The sequence below is a fragment of the Myotis nattereri genome (genome assembly GCF_964212035.1).
Source record: "Myotis nattereri genome assembly, chromosome: 2".
NCBI lineage: Eukaryota > Metazoa > Chordata > Mammalia > Chiroptera > Vespertilionidae > Myotis > Myotis nattereri.
The window spans coordinates 15,933,365-15,956,771 of NC_138076.1; the positions used below are offsets into that span (position 1 = coordinate 15,933,365).

The 23,407-nt window shown below is 43.5% G+C and overlaps 1 protein-coding gene across 1 annotated transcript in view; it reads right to left on the minus strand.

Moving 5' to 3' along the window:
* Positions 1-23,407, minus strand: part of LOC308514367 (low-density lipoprotein receptor-related protein 2-like) — a 36,450-nt gene that overhangs the window by 11,820 nt on the left and 1,223 nt on the right. The window contains exons 2-17 of the mRNA XM_081084514.1: positions 23,054-23,257; positions 21,778-21,946; positions 21,046-21,214; positions 20,015-20,240; positions 19,098-19,223; positions 17,289-17,513; positions 11,724-12,035; positions 10,845-11,057; positions 8,999-9,193; positions 7,713-7,928; positions 5,328-5,566; positions 4,356-4,485; positions 3,968-4,152; positions 2,712-2,898; positions 1,922-2,140; positions 1,355-1,538 (exon numbers count right to left, since the gene is read on the minus strand). Of these exons, the coding sequence (XP_080940640.1) occupies positions 1,355-1,538; positions 1,922-2,140; positions 2,712-2,898; positions 3,968-4,152; positions 4,356-4,485; positions 5,328-5,566; positions 7,713-7,928; positions 8,999-9,193; positions 10,845-11,057; positions 11,724-12,035; positions 17,289-17,513; positions 19,098-19,223; positions 20,015-20,240; positions 21,046-21,214; positions 21,778-21,946; positions 23,054-23,257 (3,199 nt within the window). The remainder of the gene's footprint in view (positions 1-1,354; positions 1,539-1,921; positions 2,141-2,711; positions 2,899-3,967; positions 4,153-4,355; positions 4,486-5,327; positions 5,567-7,712; positions 7,929-8,998; positions 9,194-10,844; positions 11,058-11,723; positions 12,036-17,288; positions 17,514-19,097; positions 19,224-20,014; positions 20,241-21,045; positions 21,215-21,777; positions 21,947-23,053; positions 23,258-23,407) is intronic.

A 23,407-nucleotide genomic window follows, 5' to 3' on the forward strand; every position in this document is an offset into this window, starting at 1 on the left:
GCCTTGCACAACCACTTCAAAAATACAACTAAAAGACGGAACGGACATCACCCAGAACCACAGGAAAGCTGGCTGAGGGGAAATTCTTCAACTAGAAGGAAAGAGAACAGCATACCGAGACTCAGAGGAGGCGCAGTGTGGAAAATATTTTTAAATATATTTTTATTGACTTCAGAGAGGAAGGGAGAGGGAGAGGGAGATAGAAACATCAATGATGAGCCCTAGCCGATTTGGCTCAGTTGGTAGACAATCAGGATCCTGGGATTAATTCTGGTCAAGAGCATGTACCTCAGTTGCGGGCTCGATCCCCGGCCATGGTGAGGCTTTGTGTGGCAATCAATTAATGTATCTCTCTCACATCAATGTTTCTCTCTCTGTCTCCCTCCTTTCCACTCTCTAAAAATTAATGGAAAAATATCCTTGGGGAAGGATTAACAAAACAAAACAAAAAAGAAACATCAATGATGAGAGATAATTATTGATTGGCTGCCTCCTGCATGCCCCCTACTGGTGATCAAGCTTGCAACCTTGGGCATATGCCCTGACAGGGAATTGAACTGCAATCTCGGTTCATAGATCAATGCTCAACCACTGAGCCACACTAGCCCAGCTATTTTTTCATTTTATATATATATACTAGAGGCCCGGTGCACAAAATTCATGCACTGGTAGGATCCCTAGGCCTGGCTGGCAATCAGGGCCGATCGGGGCCTTCCAGCTGCCGACTGGGGCCTTCCTTCATTCCACATTGCTCCCTGGTGGTCAGCACACGTCATAGCGAGCGATTGAACTCCCAGTCTCTGGTTGAACTCCCAAGGGGACACTTTGCATATTAACCATATATATATATATATATATATATATATATATATATATATATATATCCATCCCAATGAGGGCTTGGCTCTGCCAAGTAGGAAATGTTTCTAAGTTCCCAGAGAAAGGACACTAGATGAAGAACCCAGGTTTAATTCCAAAATACAATTATCCTGCCTCCCAACCCCAAGCACATTATTGTAAATTAAATACTATATCTAGTTCCATTCTCCACCCCCCTGCAATTTTAGAACCATAAAAATTCTCTATTCAGAGGTATATTTGCTTATTTTGGCAAAAGAAAGTATAGGTGTGCTACCAAGTAACAACTTACAGCTCACTTTACTGAGATAAAAGACTTCCTCCAGAAGTTTTCAAAATGACTATGTGTGGTTGATCTACATCACCATACAATATAAAGTCAGATAAGGTTTCTTCAGTTCACTTGTTCTGTGGTGAGTGAACACAACCAAAGAAGAACTAAGGAGGAATAACACACTTAAAGGACTTGACCAGACATTGTTATGCCTGGACTCACCCATTTAAGGGATCTAAAGCCAAAGACCGTGGCTGATTTAAGTTATCACCCAGGACAATTGTGTATTCAGGTTTTCCTCGCCACACAGCAGTCAACTGAATTGCCAAAATCTGGCCAGCTGTGCCATCTGTCCAGTAGAGATTCCTCCCAATCCAATCGACCACCATACAGTCTGACTTTATTCCTAAAGAGAGGAAACCATTCAACATGTGTACTTAGGTTAAATTATAGCTCTTAACTAGCTTTTAGTTCATAGGCATCAGGCTAGCATGCCATGTTAATTAATTTTTCAACTGGCATATGCATTTCCATCAAAACAGTCTTCTTAAAAATGCTCCAAAGTGCTATTTGTAGAAGAAGATGACCATTGCTCAGATTGGTCACTGGCTGATAGTGTGGCTTACTCACCAGTCTACTGAGATGACAATGCATCTTTCCATTTCAACCACCTAGCAAGCCTTGACCACTTTTAATTGAGGAGATACAACTAAGCCAATGTTTATAACATTAATGGCCACTCATTTGATTTTCCATGCCATGTGTATTTAGTAAGGGCAGGGGACATACCTTTTACTACAGTCCCTTTCTTCTTTGCGTCCATGCTTATCCACTTAATACTTTCTGCACCGAGCTCTGTCCAGAAGACTTTCTGATCCAGTAAGTCATAGTCAATAGAGAAAATAACCAGGTTCTTGTCTGTAGCTGCCAGAATATCTTCTTTCAAGCTCCTTAGTCCATAGAGAAGCAGGTTAAACTGAACGGCCACAAGCAGGATCGGTTCAGTACCTATTGAATAAGAACTGCTTTCAGTGTGGTTTTAAGGAGTTGGAACAGTAAACCCCAGCACTGGCTACAGAATCAGAGGACAAAGTAGTCTTTGCCTTCTCATCGCCAGGGCTGTGATACCAGCCATCTGGTATCTAAGTAGCTCTTCCCTTGATGTAATGGCTAAGCTGATACCCACATTTGAAGATACTTAGAATAAAGGCATGGTTGGCTTAAGTTGAAAACGACATTTCTAACTAAATATTTGGAGGTAGGTGGGCAGGAAAGAAGTGTTTGTTAGGACTTCCGATACTTATTCCAGCTTCAGGTAAGGCTGACCCATGGGTACAAGGCCCCAGTTATGGTTTTGTTATGATAATGCCTTATTGGTAGACTCTTTCAAACTCAAATTCAGTCTGAAATAAGAGGTTTAAAAAGAGTGTTTTGAGATTCTGCTAATCTTGCTCTAAAGACAGACAAAGCTGCCAGGAGCATTTAAGACCTGAGAAGGAGACTTGTATTGTTATTCCTGGAAGATTTAGGACCTTGAAGCTTGTGACCCAGCCTAGAGATATTCCCAGCTCCAGTTAACCTGTTGCTTTACAGGTGTGGCCATCTGGCTCCAGCAAGTAGCCAGGATGACAGGTACAGCGGTAGGAGCCCTCGGTATTGATACAGGTCTGACTGCAAGGCCGACCACCCGACCTCCGGCACTCATCCACATCCTCACAGCTTCCGCCGCTGCTCTTCAGCTCGAAGCCTTGCTCACAAGCACATATCTGAAAGAGATTGACGAAAGCATTACGACTTTCCGAACACAGTACAACATTGATAAAAAGGCTTCGATCTTGCTATAAAAAGCACGTGGCAATACATTCAATGTCAGTAGCTCAAATGGCTCTTAGGACCAACTTTATTTTGAATACAGTTACTCTCTTCTTCCTATCAGCCCTGCCACACACCTCACACCCTTGCCACCACCATGGGTCCTGAGCTAACAAGGTTTCCAAGTTCAGCACAGGCCAGCTAGAGCCCAGCACAATCAGAGAGTGAAGAGGCATGCCGACCTGACTGAACTGGCCGTCTCCCAACAGAGGTGCTACCACGACCAGGCACGAGAACTCAGCTCTCTTCTACTTGCCCATCAGAATCAAGGCCACTATGTTCGGCCAACTAATAATGCTAGACGAGAGCATAGGCACTTCTTAATTTGAGGGCAGGTCGCATTCCATCTGACTCACATGGAAAGGACTTCTGTATGGGTAGGTACTCCCCTTCCCCAGCTGCAGCACGAAGGGATGGTTACTTGGCTCTTGGGACAACCACAGAAACATCTTGCTTAGCCCCAAGTGTGGCCCCGAGCTCACAGCTGGGGTGGGAAGGACCGTGGTGGTACAGTTTGGGGAGGCTGGCTGGTAGGGTTGCAGAAATCACCAGACAGGAAAGGAAGGAGACAGGACTCACCAGGAGCCCAGAATAGCTCAGGCACAGGGACACCGGTGGGTGGGTCAGCACCGCTCTGCACAGACTGAGAGCTTAGGGAGCTGTCAGGGACTGCCTTCCCTAGAGTCTAGGGCAGCCGTGGGCAAACTACAGCCCGCGGGCCAGATCCGGCCCGTTTGAAATGAATAAAACTAAAAAAAAAAAAAAAAAGACCGTACCCTTTTATGTAATGATGTTTACTTTGAATTTATATTAGTTCACACAAACACTCCATCCATGCTTTTGTTCCGGCCCTCCGGTCCAGTTTAAGAACCCATTGTGGCCCTCGAGTCAAAAAGTTGGCCCACCCCTGGCTAGGGCCTAGACCACGTTTGGAGCTGCTGGGAACATAACTGGCGCACTCACAGGGCCTCGGGGGGACGGGTAGCAGGTGTGGGAGCACTGTGCTTGGCCACATGCTGACGCCGAGCACTGTCCACCTTCGTCGGAGCCGTCGGCACAGTCCTCCTTCCCGTCACACACCAGGCTGAGGTGGAGGCAGGCAGAGGAGCGGCACTGGAACTCAGAACTCCCGCACTTCTCGGGGGCGCCTGCAGAGGATGATGCCCGGCCGTGATGGTCAAACCCACAAACACCCACCCCTCCCCTGGCCACGCTTCCCTGTGCGCAGGAGGCCTCCATTCTGGGGAAGGAAAGTTCCAGGTCCTGCAGCAGGGGAGAGCTGAGCTGCTTTCTCACAGCAGCCCGAGCAGCTGCCATCCGCCTCGCCCTTCGGTGAGAGCCCCGCACTTACACGCGGCCTCGTCACTGCCGTCCCTGCAGTCACGCTGCCCGTCGCAGCGCCAGGAGTCCGGCACGCACTGGTCTGCACTGGCACAGGACCACTGCCTGGAGCCGCACCGCAGCTCCTCGGGGTGACAGCTCTGTGGAGACAGAGGGGGACGCAGTGTCACTGGCAATCAGCACCCGGGAAGGGGTTCTCGGAGGAAGACGCCTGCGTTTAGGGGACAATCCTCAAGGCCCTTCTGCAACAAGGCTGGGCAGGGCCTACACACTCGGTGAAACGCCAGCTGGAGTTTAGGCGAGGAGCTCACAGATAGGAGTGGGAAGCGGGAAGAAAAGTCTGTTTTGGCAAATTAGAAAGTCTTCATTCAAGAGGCATAAGCAAAAGAGTCCACGGAAGCTCTCCTCCGGGAATCCTCCCACCGCGCCTAACGCACAGCCCAGCTCCCTGATCCTTGTTTTGCACCTAATTGATTTGGATTCGCAGGTCTGGGGCAGGATGTGCAAGAGGAAGGGAGGGACATCCGTGACTCTGCTATACCCCAGATCCACGCTCAACCCTTCGGACACTACAAGGCATATCTTATACCCATTTTACTGATGAGGAAATACAACATGAGGGAGTAAGTACTTCCTTAAAGTCAAGTGCAAACTGTAGGAGTCAAGCCCAGGCTGCCTCCCGCACAGAGTAGGAGCTTTAGTTGCTCCATGGTGACCACTGAGCAGACCTTCAGAGTGCACCTCTGAGTGGGGCACCAAGACCTAACACTTGGAAACCTGTAATAAAAGCCTCTTGGAAATTTGACTTTCAACAGGAGGTGTTAACACTTTGGACACTTTGGTGTAGTTACAAGTGGCTTTCTGGCTAGTAATCATGGTGGACCTCTCTGTTTTTGTGTTTTCCCAAGTTTCCTACAGGGAAGCCTGTGTTCCTGTTGTGATGAGAAATCTATTTTTATCTTTCTGGAAGAACAGCGACTACCTTCTCATCGCTTCCATCTTTGCAGTCTAAGTCGTGGTCACATATCCACTCTGTCAACACGCATTCTCCACTCCTTGGGCACTTCACCTCCCCCGCGGGGCACTGCTGGGGCCAGGCAACAGGACAGCCCTCTTCATCCGAGCGGTCCAGGCAGTCTCGGTTCCCATCACAGTGCAGAGAGTAAGATATGCATTGGCCGTTTTTGCATCTAAATTCAGATATGCTGCATTTTTCATGAACTGAAAAATAAAAGCTTTAGGTAAGAACTCAACAAGATGTAGAAGTGATTTGATGGAAAATAAAATGGTTTAAAGACTTCCTGGTCTTCTCCTGTCATCTTGGGAACGAAGCCCCAGCAGGTGTTAGGGCAGACAGGTGGTTTGAGTAGTGTTAGGCCAGACAAGGCCTACTAAACTGGCCCAGAAAATCCTTCCGTCCTGGGGAACAATGGCAGAGGGCCAGAAATGGAAGGACCCTGGGATAGGAAGGAAAGTGGAATCCTCCTCCAGAACCTTAATGTCATCCATGAAAGAAGAAATTCCCTCCCAATATCCAACACACCCTATAATTTATGTTCTTAGATTCAAATTCTATAGACAGAAGTTGCTTGACTTGGTTCAAGAAAAAGGATCAGTTCCTCAGCAAAACTGTAAGTATGTATTAAAAAGTAAATTATACCTTGGATGCCTCCCTACTTCCTTTCTGTGTCTCTTTCCTCCTTATATTCTTACTAAGGGCCTGGCGCACGAATTTGTGTGTGGGTACGGTCCCTAGGCCTGGCCTGTGATCAGCGCCATCTTCCCCGGCTGCCCGCAGCCGGTCCCATGCCCCCCTGCCACCCACCCCCGGTTCCCCATTCGCCATCAGGCAATGGGAGCCTGCTGGCTGTGGGGAGGGACCAAGAGGTCAGCCATTCTGCCCACTCCCTGGCCCTGCCCCCGAGCCCCAGTTTCCCGTTTGCCATTGGGCAATCGGAGCCTGCCGGCTGGGGAAAGAAATCAAGAGGTGGTCAGTGCACCTCATAGTGACTGGCCATCTGAGGCTTGCCTGCACCTCAGGCCGGCCCTGGGTGGCTGGGGGGTTGAGGAGACTGGGGGACTTTAGAGGCAGGTGCCCCAGTGGGGCTGAGAGGACTGGGCACCACCATCTTGTGGCTGTGGGCACTGCCATATTTGAGGGTGGGACAGTCAATTAGCATATCCCCTTCTTATTGGCTGTGGGTGCCGCCATCTTTTGCTATGGTGTGAGGGTCAATTAGCATATTACCCTTTTATTATATAGGATAAGCCCAAGTGCAGTCAAATCCTCTAGGTACCCAGCTGCCTCCACATCCAAATATATCATCTTCCATTACCCACTCTCTACATTCTGTCTTCTACCCTAATCCAACATGCAATTAAGGCCTTTGAAACATGCCATTAAGAAGAACAAATATAAAGATTGTGTATCTCATACAAATGAGGGGAACAAATGAGATGGTCCATCCCAGAGGAAGATGTAGGACCAAAGTTAAAATCTTCAGGGAGGGTGATTTTATTGCAACAAGAAATAATACTTTATTTTGGTAGTAGACTGGATTTCTATTAATGGAAATCTTATCATGGCAAAAGGAAGTTATAGCATGACCTTCAAGGATCCTCTCACTCAGAAACTTTCATCTTAGCCTGGTAACTGTGTAGTAACTACAACTGATCTTTATTACTTGTGGATTCAGTGTTTGCACATTTACCCCTTTGCTTAAATTTACTTGTGAACCCCCAAAAGCAACATTACCACATTTTCATGGTCATTTGCTGAGATACAGCAAAGCAGAAAAAAAAAAAATTTGACTTGTCCGACACATGCATTCCAGCTGAGGTGGAGGAAGGCAACGCTCTATCTTCTGGTTTCATTTTCCATACTGTGCATAAGTGTGCTATTTTCAGTCTCTTTAGGGCCATGATTTTCACATTTTTAGACTTTTTGATGATTTTGCTCTGATTTTGGTGATAATTGCCCCCAGCAAAGTGCTGAAGTTCAGGCTAGTGTTCATAAGTGCAAGAAGTCAGTCTTGGTGTGCCTTATGGAGAAATTATGTGTTAGATGAGCTTTGCCCAGGCATGAGATACAGTGCTGATGGCTGTGATTTCAATATTAATGAGCCAACAATGTATATAAAGTTGCCTTTAAACAGAAACACGTAAAACAAGGTTGTATGTTGATTGGTTGACCAACATGCAACCAGAGACTTGTAGAAACCACACTCTCTATTTTTTTCTGAGAGCAATGATTCCATATCCACTAACTCAGTGTCCACAGCAACTTTATAGAATCTAACTACCAGGAATAAGGAAAATCAACTGAAATGTAACTTAAAATACTCCAGGGAAGTTTCCTGGAACTTACTACAGCCTTGTTCATCTTCTTTGTCAGAACAGTCTGCATTGCCATCACACAGCCAGCTCTTAGGGACACAGCGGGTCTTGTTGTCACAACGTACAGAGCAGTCTTCAGTGGGCTTCCAGCAGTCCAGCTCGTCAGACCCATCTGAGCACTGCTGAGCCCCGTCGCAGTGGTACTTCTCCTCAAGGCACTTGCTTCCGTCCAGACACTGGAAGATCCCTTAATGGAAAGAGTCGAGAGCTAGCACCACTCAGTCAAACTGAAGGTTCAAAATTAGATGAACTCACCTTCATTCTCGAGTTAGGAGGATAAATAGACCACATCTTACTTGAACTCTATAGCTCAGGTGATCCATAAGCAAACTTTAATAAAGTGCTCTGGTCAATTAAGTTAGCAAGCCAGCTTGGGCTGCTTAAATATGGCCTCATATTTGTTGCATTATTTTAATGACTTATTATAATACTACCAAGTGGTCCATTTAGGGCACTCTATAGTTCAGCCTATATTAAGACAAATATTGGAACACTCAAGCAAATTTGAGGAAGCAAAGAAGCAGTGGAAGCTCACAGAATCAGTGTTCAAACAATCTATGACTTTTATCTATGATAATTTATCTAGCAAGTATCTATATATATATGAAACTCTAATATGCAAATGACTGAACATTAGAACAACCGAACAACTGAACAACCGGTCACTATGACGTGCGCTGACCACCAAGGGGCGCACACAGAACATGGCAAGCATTGGCCACGGCAGGATGATGGAGCAGGTGAGTAGAGGTGCCAGACCAAGGCGGGTCACCGGTCACTGTCATCAGGGCAAGCCTCTGGTGGTTACTGAAAATTCTTTGCTCCCGTGTGTTGTGGTCTCGCCCAGTAGGTGTGAGCTGTGGCTGCCTGCCCCAGTCGCCCCTCAGGGCTTCTCCACCTCCCCCTGCTCCTGAGGGGCTATCAGGGCAGCAGCTGCTACTCTCAACTGCTGCTGGCACCAGCTCCAATTGCTCCACACCATCAGTGGGTGTGAGTGGGGCCAGCAGCAGTGGGAGCAGGACTGCCAGCAGAGAGGGGACTAGGGGCTGTGGTGGGAGGAACCGGGCAGGGGCATGGAGGATGGGCAGAGACCTGCCCCTGTGCCCTCAGCAGCCTCGTGGCCCACAGTTCCTTTCAAGGTGAACGAATTCATGCACTGGGCCCCTAGTGATTATAATAAACAGCCTGGCAATTCATATCATACTTTTGCTCAGTGTACCTGCAACAAAAGACTGAGAAGAGGAGATGATGACAGACCTGGTCTGTTGCACAAATGGGAGCAGTTCTCTTCATCGGAGCCATCCTGACAGTCACGCTCACCATCGCAGAGGTACTCCCGAGAAATGCATTCCTTCCCGTTCCGACAGGGAACAGAGGATCGGGTGCAAAGTAGAGGGCGTGGTGGAGGAAGAGTAGGAGGGGTGATTGTGGCTGCTCCTTCAACCCCTGGATCTAGAATAAGCAGTTGCTTCAGCAAGTCAGTCTATTAGATTTTAGCAGTGGAGATGGGCTTTTGCTGTCCCCTCCTTCAGAAAACCAGGTCATGGCTGGGTAGCTATGCCTTTCTGCCTCATAGGAAGAAAAGTGAAACCGAGCCTAGATCTTTAGATTAAGTGTGGGACATTCGTCCATCATCTACTGGCTTTGAATTTGGACCAATTGTTTTCCACTTTCAGGTCTATTAACTTTAACCTTAATTGTTTTTCACCACCTAGTGCTATATTCTGGGAACAAAATATAAAGTAAGTTCTATGATGGGGACTTGTTCTTTTTGGTTCTCTGCTATACCATCTGTGGTCTAGGACAGGAGCCAGTGTAACGTGGACACTCATTTGTTGAGATGTGTAAGTTACACTATGCAAAATTACCAACTCATACTCTTCAGCACCTATCACAGAAACCCAACAGATTTCACAGTAGACTCATCAAAATTGGATTTGTTACCAAAAAGTTAACTGTTTATTGACACGCTTTACCACCTCAGAAATATGTTCATGTGCCTAATGCTTCTTATTAAGATCAGGTTAAACCAAACAATGAATCAAAAAGTAAAATAGTTTAGACAAAAAAGGAAGATGAGAGCTTGTGGATTGAGTACATGAAAGAGAAATGCTTCTGTCCCTTTTCATTTCTACTCTTCCTTAGGACTTCTAGCTGCTCTGTCAACAGAGGCCCTAGACTCCTCTGACAGGATTTCTTCTTCTGCTTCAAGATTCAAGATCCAAGATCAGTCTTTTGGATTCTGTGTCCAGGGCTCACATGAGGAAACAAAGGTGACCCAGCCTTAGGCAGGTCACCCTGAATGAATAGGTGCAGCTTCCACAGAAAGTGAGTGCTGCTTTTGTTGGTAATCACAGCCCCAGGGCAGCTTCACATGGGTTCTCCACAAGATGTTACCACTATAGAGAAAGGGGGCTCCTTAGTAAAATCAGTTTGGGAAACTGCTTTAGAGAAAATTCAATGGTTGTCCTTACTGCCAGACTAAGAGCTCTAATATGCTAATGTGCAAGATTATTCTCAGAAGGGACTGTGGTGTGCAGACTTCTCCAAGTATTGTCCCAGGACTTGTGTCATTTAGCAACTTTGAGAACCATAGATCCTTACTCTCCTGGGACATGGACAAGTTAAGGAGAAGGCCTGCTGAATTGGGGGTTGGGACAAAAGCCATACAAACCTAAAGATGCCCAGGATTTTATCCTATAAAAACACTCTGGCCCAGCCAGATGGCTCTGTGGTTGACCATTGACCTATGAACCAGGAGGTCACAGTTCCATTCCCAGGCAGGGCAAATGCCCAGGTTGTGAGCTCGATCCCCAGTAGGGGGTGTGCAGGAGGCAGCCTATCAATGATTCCCTCTCATCATTGATATTTCTCTCTCTTTCTCCCTCTCCCTTCCTCTCAGAAATCAATATATATATATATATATATATATATATATATATATATATATTTTTAATTTATTGCTTAAAGTATTACAAAGGGTATTACATATGTGTCCATTTTATCCCCCCAATCAATAAACATATATTTTTAAAAAGCACACACTCTGAGAAGAGCCAGGTAAAGTGGATCTCATAGAATAACCTCACAGAGGAAGACTCACCTGGAACCTCCTGGTTCTCTGCCAGGATGATTATTTTCTTTACGTGTGGCTCTTTGGACATGGAGAAGGGCTCCAGCGTCTTCCTGTTCCAGAGCACAAGCGCTGCTCCATCCATCGTCACCAGGTAGGGCTCATGGGCAGCAATAATGCCGTCGCTCCAGGTCTTGTTCAAAGTATATGTTCTATTTTTTAGGAGACTTAGACTTTGCAACCCTAGGGAAGAGTCGAGTTCTTACAAGCTGATAGAGCACAAATAACCTGTGGGGCATGATTTGATTGAGGTTCCGTGACCCCAAATTGAAAATAAGCACAGATTCTTCCTATTAAGCTTTGTTGGTTCATAGGTAAAGATGGTCCAACAAAGTGTTTAAAGTTCCAGGAGAGAGAGCAGCGTAGGTCTGCCATGTGGGCACATCAGATGGGACTTTATCATCTTCCATGTGTGCCCTCAACCACGGGTCATCAGCACGCAGCTGCCAGGCCTCGCAGATGGCTTTTCAGTGGGAAGACTATTAAATTTGGCTCCACGGTGTAACTTGTACCTGTTACCAAGTTATAACTGAAGCACCTGTCTTTCATTTGCAATGGAAGTTTGGTTCCATTACTTCTTCTTATAGAAATAGAAACAAATTTTGAAAACTGCAAAAAGCTATTAAGTATGCTATTTATGGAGTTTTCCTTTTTAAATCCTAAGTCTAGACTTATAGGTGAGAACTGAGTTTGATGTAAGTGACTCGTATCCAACCTTTGACTATGAAAATCAGAATTTGAGCTTATAGTTTAGCTAGTTCTAAGAATAACTGGAACAATCCTACTAAAAGCAAGATCTCACTCATCCCCTCCGGCTTCTTCCAGCTGCACTGGTTGTGTGGTGCTTACCTTGTTCTTTGGTGGTCCAGAGGATGCTGGATGAGCCGAGGTCTAAGGTCATTTGAGTGTCCGCCATCCAGGTGCCTCTCCAGACTTCCTGTCTGTTTTTGCCATCAAGGGTCATACTTTGCAAGTGTTTTCCACTTTCTACCCAGTAGAGGACCCTCCTTGGCCAATCGAGAAGAAGATGAAGTATAATGCTGCTCGTTCTGTAGAGAGTCTGTGTGTGAGGGCCAGTGATTCTAGTCTTCTGAATAATACTTCTATCACAGGGCAGCCAGAACAAGTTCCCAGTTGATATGTCCACATTTGCTGAGCAGACTGTAAGGAGGAAAATAAGGCCAATTAAAAAGGGCACTCAAATGTCATTCTTTAAGTTTTGGGTCAAGGATAGAATGGTGCAAAGACCGTTCTCTAACAAGCCTCGCACCGTGTTTGTGTGATTACTTCCCATCACGCCTACTCTGGTTCCAACATCATGTCTGTCATCTGAGCTCATTTAATCCTACAATCACCTGGCATGATAAGATGCTCATTGCATTTTATAAGTTAGGTATCTAAGTGGCAAGGCTTGCATTTGAATGCAGAGCTGCAACTTCACATTCCTTCTTCTTCAAAGGTTAATTATGAAAAGCAATAAATTACATGACAAGTGACTAGGACTGAAATTGCTATAGAAAAGCAGAGATTGAGCTAATGTGACACCACGACAATAGTATAGAAGCTCATCAGTACAAAGGATGGAGAGCAAGGAAATCTACAACTCAAAGGCACAGATCAGATAAGGGCCAAGTTTATAAAAGTTATGAAGTGTTGCTTTTTAGGTGTGACTAACAGAGTTAAGCACTAATCTACAAAGCACTCCCCAACTCCTAGCCTAACCAATGTAGCTAGCTGTACAGTAGGGTCTAAGCTAGATGTCACCACTGTGGGATGCAGGATAGCATAAAAGTTAAGTTCAGTATTAGGCTAGCAAGTTAGACAGTCTTGTTCGAAACACTGTTCCAAAATAAGGCCTCAGTTAATTTTTGTGCCTCAGTTTCCATAAATGTATGATAGCAACAGTGCTTCTCTCATAAAGCTGTTAGGAGGATTAAAGTTAAGACATATGAAAAACTTAGAATAATGTCCATTATCTTTAGAACAGTGTGCTGGGACTAGCTTGCACAAACTCATAACAGCCAGTTGATAAATTCTTGAATTCTGTAAGCATGTTGTTCAATACAGCCACTATTAAAAAGTAAATTAATCATATTTGAAACATGCCAGGGTCTTTCCACAGCTAGGGTTCAGGAATATGGAGGAGGGCTGTGTATAAATGAATAAGACTAGACAAGAAATATAAATTTGAAAGGCATTTTGAGGGAGCTGGGGGAGGCTTAGCCCTAGTGACTAAGCTCTCTGAATGTCTGGACCAAGGCTTTTTATTCACACATTTTGCCCTTTAGCAAAGCAGATATACATATCAAAGGTAAGGTCCTGTAAACAATAATGGATCGTCAGGTTAGGGGAATTGCCTTCAGCTTTTCCAGCAGCAGGTAATAACATGCAGACTTTCAGCTCTGCTGAAAGAGTCCATTCAAGCTTTTGAGGACTTCTCAAATTTATTATGACATGCTGGACTTAGCCTCCAGCAGAAACAAAACTAAAATATGTAAGCCATCGCTTAATTATTTTCTTACAGATTACCTATGCTCTTAGTTATTGGCACCTATTGCATCTGTATGGTGGAAATTCTACAGAAAGGTCTGTTACTGCACATCCCCTCCCAACTCCAGGTTTAATGATGTCAGATATGTAGTAAAATCTGGCATTGTGGGAGTTTTTATACCACAGAAACTGGCAAAGCCTACACACTGGAGTTTGATTTGGGTTTTGTTTTCTAAACCAGACACTGGCAAACAATGGCCCTTATTGTCTGAATCAGCTTATTGTCTGAATGTTTCAATGGAATGTGACCATGGCTATTCACACACACATTGTCTATGGCTGCTTAGGCGACACAATGGTGGAGTGCCCTAGAGGCCTGAAATATTTACTATCTGGCCATTTCCAGAAAGAGGTTGACAACTCCTGGTCTAGACTTAAAATGACAGAGAAGAATGTTAATATTTAAGATTAAATTTATATGTGCCATTACATTTTTACATACCACAAAAAATAAGGAAATATATTTTTCTATTATTTGAAAACTGTTATCCAGTTCTGCAAATAAGTCACTTGTCCATTGATGAACTAACTCCAACTAGTCTCCGTTGCTTCACTTTCATCTCATTTTTGGAAACAAGTGTCAAGCAACAACAACATTCACATCCAGACTACAGTCACTCAATAATGCATCAGAAGTCAAGCTTTTATTTATAGTTGGATTTTGTTAAATTTTTATTGAACTGCAACCAGAGATTGGCTAAGATCCAAGAATTCAGAATAAGAAAGCAATCTATGAAAATTAGTTGGCTATATAAAAGTTAAAATAAAGAATGTCCTATATCTCATTGTTTGTAAGTTGTATTGCATATTCTTTTTAATGGTAAGCTTTATTATAAACATATGTAGGTCTATATACACACACTTTTTCCCCCTAGAGAGCTAGTTGTTAAATATATCCCAGCACACCCTGGGTGTTTATTAAGAATTCAAATGTTAACTATCAGGAAGCTGACAAATAGACAAGGCATGGTAGCAGGGCATGGGCAATAGAGAAGCCAGTGCTCACAGGCCATAATGTGCTCTAAGTTCTTCCTGCTTCCTGGGTGTTAGCATGAGAGCGTGTCTTTATTGTCCCTCACATTTGCCTAGAATTGTGCTTCTGAATTCTCCCCATATTCCTCAAGTCACTCTTGCCCAGGAAAGACTTGACTTAAGGTTGACACATTAGTAAGAACAGACAGGCCACATTTGGTGCAGCTTTTCTCTTCTTTGTTGGGCTCTGCCATCTGCAGAGAACATGTCCTCTCTCTGGAATTAGATTTAACCTTGGTTCCACTCAGGTCTAAGGTTGAAAATCCAGTGTCAGTCACAGAATGTTCTTTGAGCAATTCTACACAGGTCTTAAAGACATGTGCCCTTGTCTAAAACAGAATTTTGAAGCTTTCCCATTTTTTATTAGGAATTTCACCAGTGTTTTCCAGCCTCAATGTTCCATATTAGGACAAAATTAACATGACATGGATGTCAGTACACTTTGATGTAAGGAGACACTGAAAGCTGATGTTCTGTGAGTTGTAAGGAGGCCCTGAGATCTGTAAGCAGGCCTAGATAGCAGGGGTTGAGCTGATTACCACCTTTAAGAGGCCTGCCTAGCTTAGTCAAGCTGTTCACCCAATGTGTGTCTCTTACTCTCCCACAATTCTTCTAGCACCACGCATGTGGGATTATTCCCCCACACCATGCGATTCTGTAACACCAGCTGGGTGTCCCACAATTCAGTTCAGTTCTGACCGCATCTCTCTGGAGTAGCATCAGATCCCACAGGTGAAGGCCTCAGTCCCACAAGACTTCCCCCATTTCAGAGGCCACTCACAAGTCTCAGGTTGTCACCTATACTCTGATTGTCTGGCTGTAAATCAGGGTTCCCACAAACCCCTCTGGGATTCAATAATTTGATACAGTGGCTCAGAGAACTCAGAAAAACACATTTGCTGGTTTATTATATAAAGGATACATATGAACAGCTACATGAAGGGATATATGGGAACGTCCAGAGGCCAAGCTCAGGAACATCTGTCCCCAGGGCACTGGGGTGTGCCACCCTCACAGCACATAAAGGAGTTGTCAGTTCAGAAGCTCTTTGAACCCCATACTTCGGGGATTTTTATGGAGTCTTCATTACATTTGTGTGATTGATTATTAACTCTATTTCTAGCCCTGCTCCCTCTCCTGAGAATGAGGAGTGGGGCTGAAAGTTCCAAGCTTCTAATCTTGGCTTGTTCTTTGTGATGACCAACCCTCATCCAGGAGCCACCAAGAATTGCCCAGCAAATTCCAAGGGATTTGGGAGCTCTGTGTCAGATGCTCCTATCACTCAAGGAATTAAAAGGTCTAAGGAGCTCTGTTCCAGAAACTCGGGGCAAAGACATCTATATATATAAAAGCCTAAGCGACTAGAACAGCCATGGGCAAACTACGGCCCGTGGGCCGGATCCGGCCCATTTGAAATAAATAAAACTATTGAAATAAAAGACCGTACCCTTTTATGTAATGATGTTTACTTTGAATTTATATTAGTTCACACAAACACTCCATCCATGCTTTTGTTCCGGCCCTCCGGTCGAGTTTAAGAACCCACTGTGGCCCTCGAGTCAAAAAGTTTGCCCACCCCTGGACTAGAATGACCAGAACGACCAGAATGACTGGTCGCTATGATGTGCACTCAACACAGGAGCTGCCCCGTGGTGGTCAGTGCACTCCCACAGCCAATCTCCCCCAGCCGGCCAACCTCCCACAGTCCCTCCCCCTGGCCAGCACACCTCCCGTGGCCCCTCCCCCCTTCCCTCCCCCAAGCCAGCAGGCCCTGATTGGCCTGGCCCTAATCGGCCCTGATTGCCAACCAGGCCTAGAGACCCCACCTACACATGAATTTCATGCACCAGGCCTCTAGTATATATATTATATAATTGCACATCTGCCTACCACAGGGACTGAATATTCAACACTAGAGGAAGCTCAAATGAAATTGTTAGCCTCTTACAATTCCTTGATATAATAATTGCAACACAGAAACCAGTTAGCAAAGGCTAGTCAGCTGAGGGAAGGTAGCATTTAAATGAAGTAAGAAGTAATTCATGATCAGGAGTTTCCAAATAGCCATCAGTGTCACCAACCACTGTCCATTTCAGTTTCTCCTGAAAGTTCTCTGAGTCAGGTACTAGAACTCCTAAGTGCCAGCACTGTGCTGCCCACAGGATTCTGGGTAGAGTCTACTGCTCTACAGTAACATGCAGTTCTATACGGCACTTCTTTCACTAAATAATATCCTTGGTACTTAGAGTACAAAGAGAAAAAAGAAAAAGAAAAAACAAAATAAAAATACAAAAAGCACACACATTCAGAGATCAAATGATTCACCCAAGAGTTCAAGTCTCAATTTTCCTTTATAAAATAGATGTTTACATTTAGGCCAAGAACAGGGAGCTAAAGTCGGGGAGTGGCATTTAGGAGTGTGGGCGGGGAGAGAAAGTATATATTACCATATTAAGAAAATATCTTGCTAGTTCTCTCTGAAATCTGCATTGCAAATTACTTCTAAATTAGTGGAAGAAAATCTGTAATGCAAAATTGAAGTATTTAAGGTTCATTTCTATCCGACTCAGACTTAAGGCCAGCAAAAAAAAAAATTTTAAACCTTATTACTGACCCTAGGACTTCCCAAATCATGGTAGCCTCTTACCAGTCTGCACTCCTCTTATAAGAAGAAGAGTAAATCAGAAACACAATATTCCAATTAGTTAAAACCTTCTCTTTGGCATTAAGGTTGATTCAGATCAGAATCAGGTAGGGGGCTTTTTGTTTTTGTTCTTAGTAATTTTAGAGCCAAAAAAAAAGGACAAATCCCAAACAGCCCTCCCAACTGACCTGCATGCTCTGTCCAAATCTCTTGCTTTTTTCCTAAATAGCCAGTTGAGCAGAACAGATGTCCCTGGGCACTTGTCCAGTAGATGAGGTTTCTTTTCCAGTCAATATCCAGTAGATAGATGTTCCTAGGATGCTCTTGAACTAGGGTTCTCTCTATCGCAGTTCCCATAAAACCAACTTTCAACAAGTAGAGCCGTTTGCCAGAAGAAAACACTAGTTTTAAGTCTACCAGGGAAAAGGAGAGATTTACTGCTCACCCCTATGTCAGATAAGCCCCACGCTCCCATCTTGATCAATGCCCCTCTCTCAAGCTGAGGCATTCCTAGAAAGGGACCTTAAAAAGTTCATGCAACATGACTGCCCTATCTTCCTTAGAGAAGGAGTCATTTGGGCAAAAGAAAGTGTTGCTCAGCTTTCCCAAGGCACTGACTCCGAATTTCTGCTGAAAGGTGAACTCAGAAGCATGAGGATTAGGACAGGAGTGCTGCTCCACTTGATCCGGTGATGTCCTCAAATCCTTGCTGATAGCACCCAAGGCTCAGCACAGAGAATTGCAAACTCTATTGCCCAGGTGAAGGAAAGTTAAGTGGGTATTGAACTGTACATAGAATATTCAAAATACGACTTAAGCTGAAGTCTTGAGTTTGACACAACAGCTTATTACACCAGGATTTCATCCCATGGCTACCTATGCATTGTGTTACTTAAAGGTAATTAGGACATGAACACATTTATGTCATTTATTCTTAAAATCTCAATGTCCTGTAGAAAAAAGTCAAGTATTTTGGATAGAGATGTTCAATGATTATGTAGCCTTTAATATTTAAAGTGGAAATAGCAGCATGAAGGACTACATTGAAGTAGACACTATTTTACAAATTTAAGTCAGAGCACATAGTAGTCATAAGACTATAGAGGAGCCCTAACCGGTTTGGCTCAGTAGATAGAGCGTCGGCCTGCGGACTGAAGGGTCCCAGGTTTGATTCTGGTCAAGGGCATGTACCTGGGTTGCCGGCACATCCCCAGTGGGGGGCGTGCAAGAGGCAGCTGAATCGATGTTTCTCTCTCATCTCTCATCGATGTTTCTGCCTCTCTATCCCTCTCCCTTCTTCTCTGTAAAAAAATCAATAAAATATTTTTTTTAAAAAAAGACTATAGAGGATTTATTTCTTATACCAACTTAGTTGTTGTTTTGCATGTAAAACTGAGTGGTATAAGCTATTTCTTTTCCTGTATGAAAACTAATCAAACCCATTAATGGATAAATGAATGAACAAAATGGAATATTATTCAGTCTTAAAAAGAAAGAAAATTCATGTCACAATGTAGATGAACCTTGAAAACATTATGCTAAGTGAAATAAGCCAGTCACAAAAGGAAAAACACTATATGATTCCACTCATATGAAGTTCCTAGTATAATAAAATTCAGAAACAGAAAGTAAAATGATGGTTGCCAGGGGCTAAGGGTGAGATAAATGGGAGTTATTAATTAATGGGTATAGCATTTCAGTTTGGGAAGATGACAAATTCTGGAAATGAATGGCAGTAATGGTTGCACAAAAATGAGAATATACTTGGTGCCACTAAACTATATACTTAAAATGGTTAAAATGGTAAATGTTATGTTATGCATATCTTAGCACAAAGAAAAAAACCCCACCTAATCAAGGTCTTTTGATAACAAAACATTATCAAAGTAAGTTGTCAGTATAAATGTGATTGATACAAAAATGGAAGCTATATTATTTCCAGGACTATCATAGAACATGTCTCCTTGAGCCAAGCCCATTTCACCCAGGATACTTACCACTACAAGAACCAGAAGGTAAAAGAGACATTCCCTCTGGACAAACACACTTATACCCCTTGGGATGGACGGGGGACAGGAGACACAAGTGGCTGCAAGAACCTGGAGCACATGCCCGGTATCTGCCTATTTTAAAATAGAAATAGATTAGATATAATCTCAGATTTATTAATCTATACTAGTTCAAAAATTAATACTCAAGGGGGGTTAAGTCATTTTAACAATGATAGGAATACCAAAATACTTGTTACCGTCTAGGTTAGGTATGCTGACCTCTGAACTCCCATGGTTTCCTATCTCTCAGATAGTGACAATTCCTACCTATATTAAGCTCAGGCCAATAAAACTTCAACAAACAGCATCTTCTCCCTTAGAGTTAAGACAAAATGACTGTCTAACTTGCTTATAGGAAGACTTGTTTAGAAGTAAATAGTGGTCTAGGATGTCTACTTTGGCTAGTTTCTTGGACCCAATTAAGAAGCATTATCTGAGTAGAATATGACATAGAATTTCAGATTAACAAAAGTTTTTAACTCAAAGTTAATGAATATTTGACTTCCTTCTATAAATTTGGTTGAATTTTCTGTTATCAGTTGACATTGTCAGTGAATAAGCTATTCTAGCCCTTCTGCGAATAGCTTACTACCCTGTTTTGTGTGTTTCAGACATTAAAAATCTGTCACTGTGCTGGAAAAGTACAAGGTACATGCTTGGAATGAGTTTCCCAGTAGACATTTTTATTCAGTTCATCTTACTGAGAAGTCCTGTATAAGTCCGGAATCATACCCAGAACATTTCCTCTGCCTCAAAATGGCAAGTTCCAACACCAGGCCACAATAGTAATTTAGATAGTTTCTGCTTGCTGTTAAGTATGCATTCTGGTTCTTAAGCATTTCAGAAGCAAGCCTTGGACTTACTCTTAGGCTGTTGGGATTTGTGAAGGACTGTGAGAGCAGATATGGAAGCATTTAGCAGCACCACTCTCTCCTTTGGGGTGTGGGGTGAAGTATGAAACAGCTGTATTTTATTTGTCCAGATGAAAGAGTTCTCAAATACAGCTAGTCCTACTGGTTCTTCATCTTCCAAGAAGATCTGAGGAAAGGTGTGCCTGCCACTGCCATCCACGTTCACCATCTCTATGGACTGAACGATTAGAGCATCTCATGAGAGCATGGAAGCATGAGCAACAGGTGCTGACAATGTTAGTGCACCTCAGTTTCTTGGGCACTAATGAAACATCTTCACATGATAGCAACATGATAGGGATGAACTCATCTTAGATTCATGGAGGCGAATGTCAAAGCCAGTGTATTGAACTGCTTCTTGTGCAAATTTATGTTGTACAAGAAGCTACCATAACTTACTGTCCGCATCCACACATTGTACCAGATCCTTTCACTATATTCTCCAACTGCCTTCTGAAGTAGGGATTCTATCTCTTTTCAGAGAGATTAATGAGACACCATAAGTAGGCAAAACCACAGCCAGAAGTAATAGGCTTAAAAACATGAATCCCAAGCCTATGCTTTAGCCACCAAGTCTTTTAGTTTGATGCTTCCAAAAGTGAAATAGCATGAACTGCAGTATTAAGAACTAGAAATATGAGTACAAGGCACTGAAGTACCTAAGTAACGTATGCTTTTAAGAAGTGGTTTGCCATCTTTAAAGGTTTTGTATCCTAGGTACGACATAGAACATGACCTATATACCAGGAGATTCCAGTGCTAAGTTTGACTATAGAGTGTTGAAGGAAGTCCCACTAAATCACCCAACCTATGCTGATACAGTCCAGATATTGGTCAATTGTAACTTGTTTTTCTCAGTTTTCATGGCCAGAAGATGCTTCACAGAGTTGATACGAGACTTAAGAGAATTTTGTACTTACCCATAGTCATCCCAAGTCCCAACTAAAAGGGTTTACCTCTCCCTCCTGACCTCTCCACGATACCTCTTTATATGCACTGATCCAGTAAAGCCTGCCAGTCACATGGTCAAGTGTCAGTCCTACAGGGTCCTCCATGTTTACAACCGCAAGCACCTTCCTATCAGAGCCATCCATCCCTGCAGTGTCAATAGTCCTCATGCCTTTCTGACCTCGATTTACCCAGTACAGGTACCTGAGAAAAGCAGCACAGGTGTTAGAGAACCCCCTCAGTTGCACATACATTATTCTTAACAGCCAGGCTCCCTCAGCTCTGTCATACATGTCTCATATGATTGCACTGCTAAGAATGCTGGAGATTTTTGCTCTTAGACTTTGAAAAGTTTGACTGCATATATTCAATTTAGACTTCAAAATTTATTCATTTTTTGGAGAAAATGAAAACTAGATTGAAAAGGTTGAAGTGGCCTAGCCAATGTGGCTCAACAGTTGAGTGTCAACCCACGAACTAAGAGGTCACCAGTTCAATTCCTGGTCAGGGCACATGACCCTGGTGAGGGAGGTAGAGGGGAGTGTGGGAGGCAGCTGATCCATGATGTTTCTCTCTCATAGATGTTTCCATCTCTCTATCTATCTCCCTTCCTCTCTCTCTAAAAATAAACATATTTAAAAAATTAAATAGAGATTAAATTCTCTTCGTGTCATCATGAAAAAAAAAAGTTGAAATGTTCTCTTATCAACTTAAATATCTAAGGTAAGCAATGATTTTGGATATATTCCCAAAAAAACACTACTTACTTCTTTACAGGAAACACGATTAGCTGCTCTGGCACAAGATCCTTTTCCAGGATTCTGACGTAGCCTCTGCCATCACTTAAACCAGCACAGATGACCCTTGCAAAGCTGCTAGCCCAATATAACTGTCCCGTGAACCAGTCCAAAGAGACACTGTTCACTGTTTTGAGTTCTGGGGAGACAGAAGACAGTATTACGTTCCTATATTCTTCTATACCCATCTTACCTTTTTTTAAAAATATTTTTTTATTGATTTTAGAGAGGAAGGGAGAGGGAGGGATAGTTAGAAACATCAATGATGAGAGAGACTCATTGATTGGCTGCCTCCTGCATTCTCCCCACTGAGGACCGAGCCCCCAACTGGGGCATGTGCCCTTGACCGGAATCAAACCCGGGATCCTTGAGTCCACAGGCCGACACTCTATCCACTGAGCCAAACCAGCTAGGGCTATCCATCTTAGCTTTAAAAAAGAGACTTGGACATAACTTTTCTACAGCTTCTAATTTCAAGCTGTACAATGAGGCAAATCGGATACAGGAAGTGACTGAAGGGTGTTTCCAATACACACTTGGTAGCAGGGAAAGAGAAAGACCTTAGCAAAAGTATAACCAAGGAATCCAAGAGAATGTGACTTCAATTTGGAGCCATTTTTACATCAGAAGTCTCAGGTGAATTGTCATGAACTCTACCTCTTTTTCACATGCATCCGCTAGTTCAGCGGTTCTCAACCTGTGGGTCGCCACCCCTTTGGCGGTCGGTCGAACGACCCTTTCACAGGGGTCGCCGAAGACCATCCTGCATATCATATATTTACATTACGATTCATAACTGTAGCAACATTACAGTTATAAAGTAGCAACGAAAATAATTTTATGGTTGGGTCACAACATGAGAAACTGTATTTAAAGGGCCAGAAGGTTGAGAACCCCTGTTCTAGTTTATTCCCCATGCTTACACAGTGAAACATGCACTATTACCCTCATCTAATGGAGGGTGGCTCAATGTAAGGGGTTAACAACTTACTCAAGGTCACATACCTAGAGAGGGAGCTATGACCAACTTTGGCCTGCGCCCATGTCCCAGAACTTAGTCTAATTATACAAAGCTCCTTTAGAGCATACACACTACAGAGCCTTATACCAAATTGGGATTTTATGTACTATCATGACTCATGGTAAGTGAATTACAGAGGAAGGTATCTGGATAGGATGCATATGCTTCTTATACTATGTTTAAGTAGCACTAAGAAGTTCAGGTTCTTAACATCAAGAAACATACCTGGATAGAGAGAAACAGACTTTGGTTTTCCAAGGACAAACATATTTAAGAATTCATCTACCCAAAAGTACATGTTTCTCTCAAGATCATATGCAACAGAAGTAGGTCTCGATTTTATAGGTATCAGAGTCTCATAGATGCCTGTTCTTTGATCCAGGACACCAAGCTCTCGATCTGCTGCTATGAGAATTCTCACAGCACCATCTGCAATAGAAGAGAAGTAATGACACATTACTTTGCACCTTTCTTTCACACCATTCTCTTTAACTGAAGATGCTGTCCTATTTCCCATGCCAACATCTACTTATCCCTGAAGTCTGGACTAAGGTCTATCCAAAGGAGATCTAGTTGACC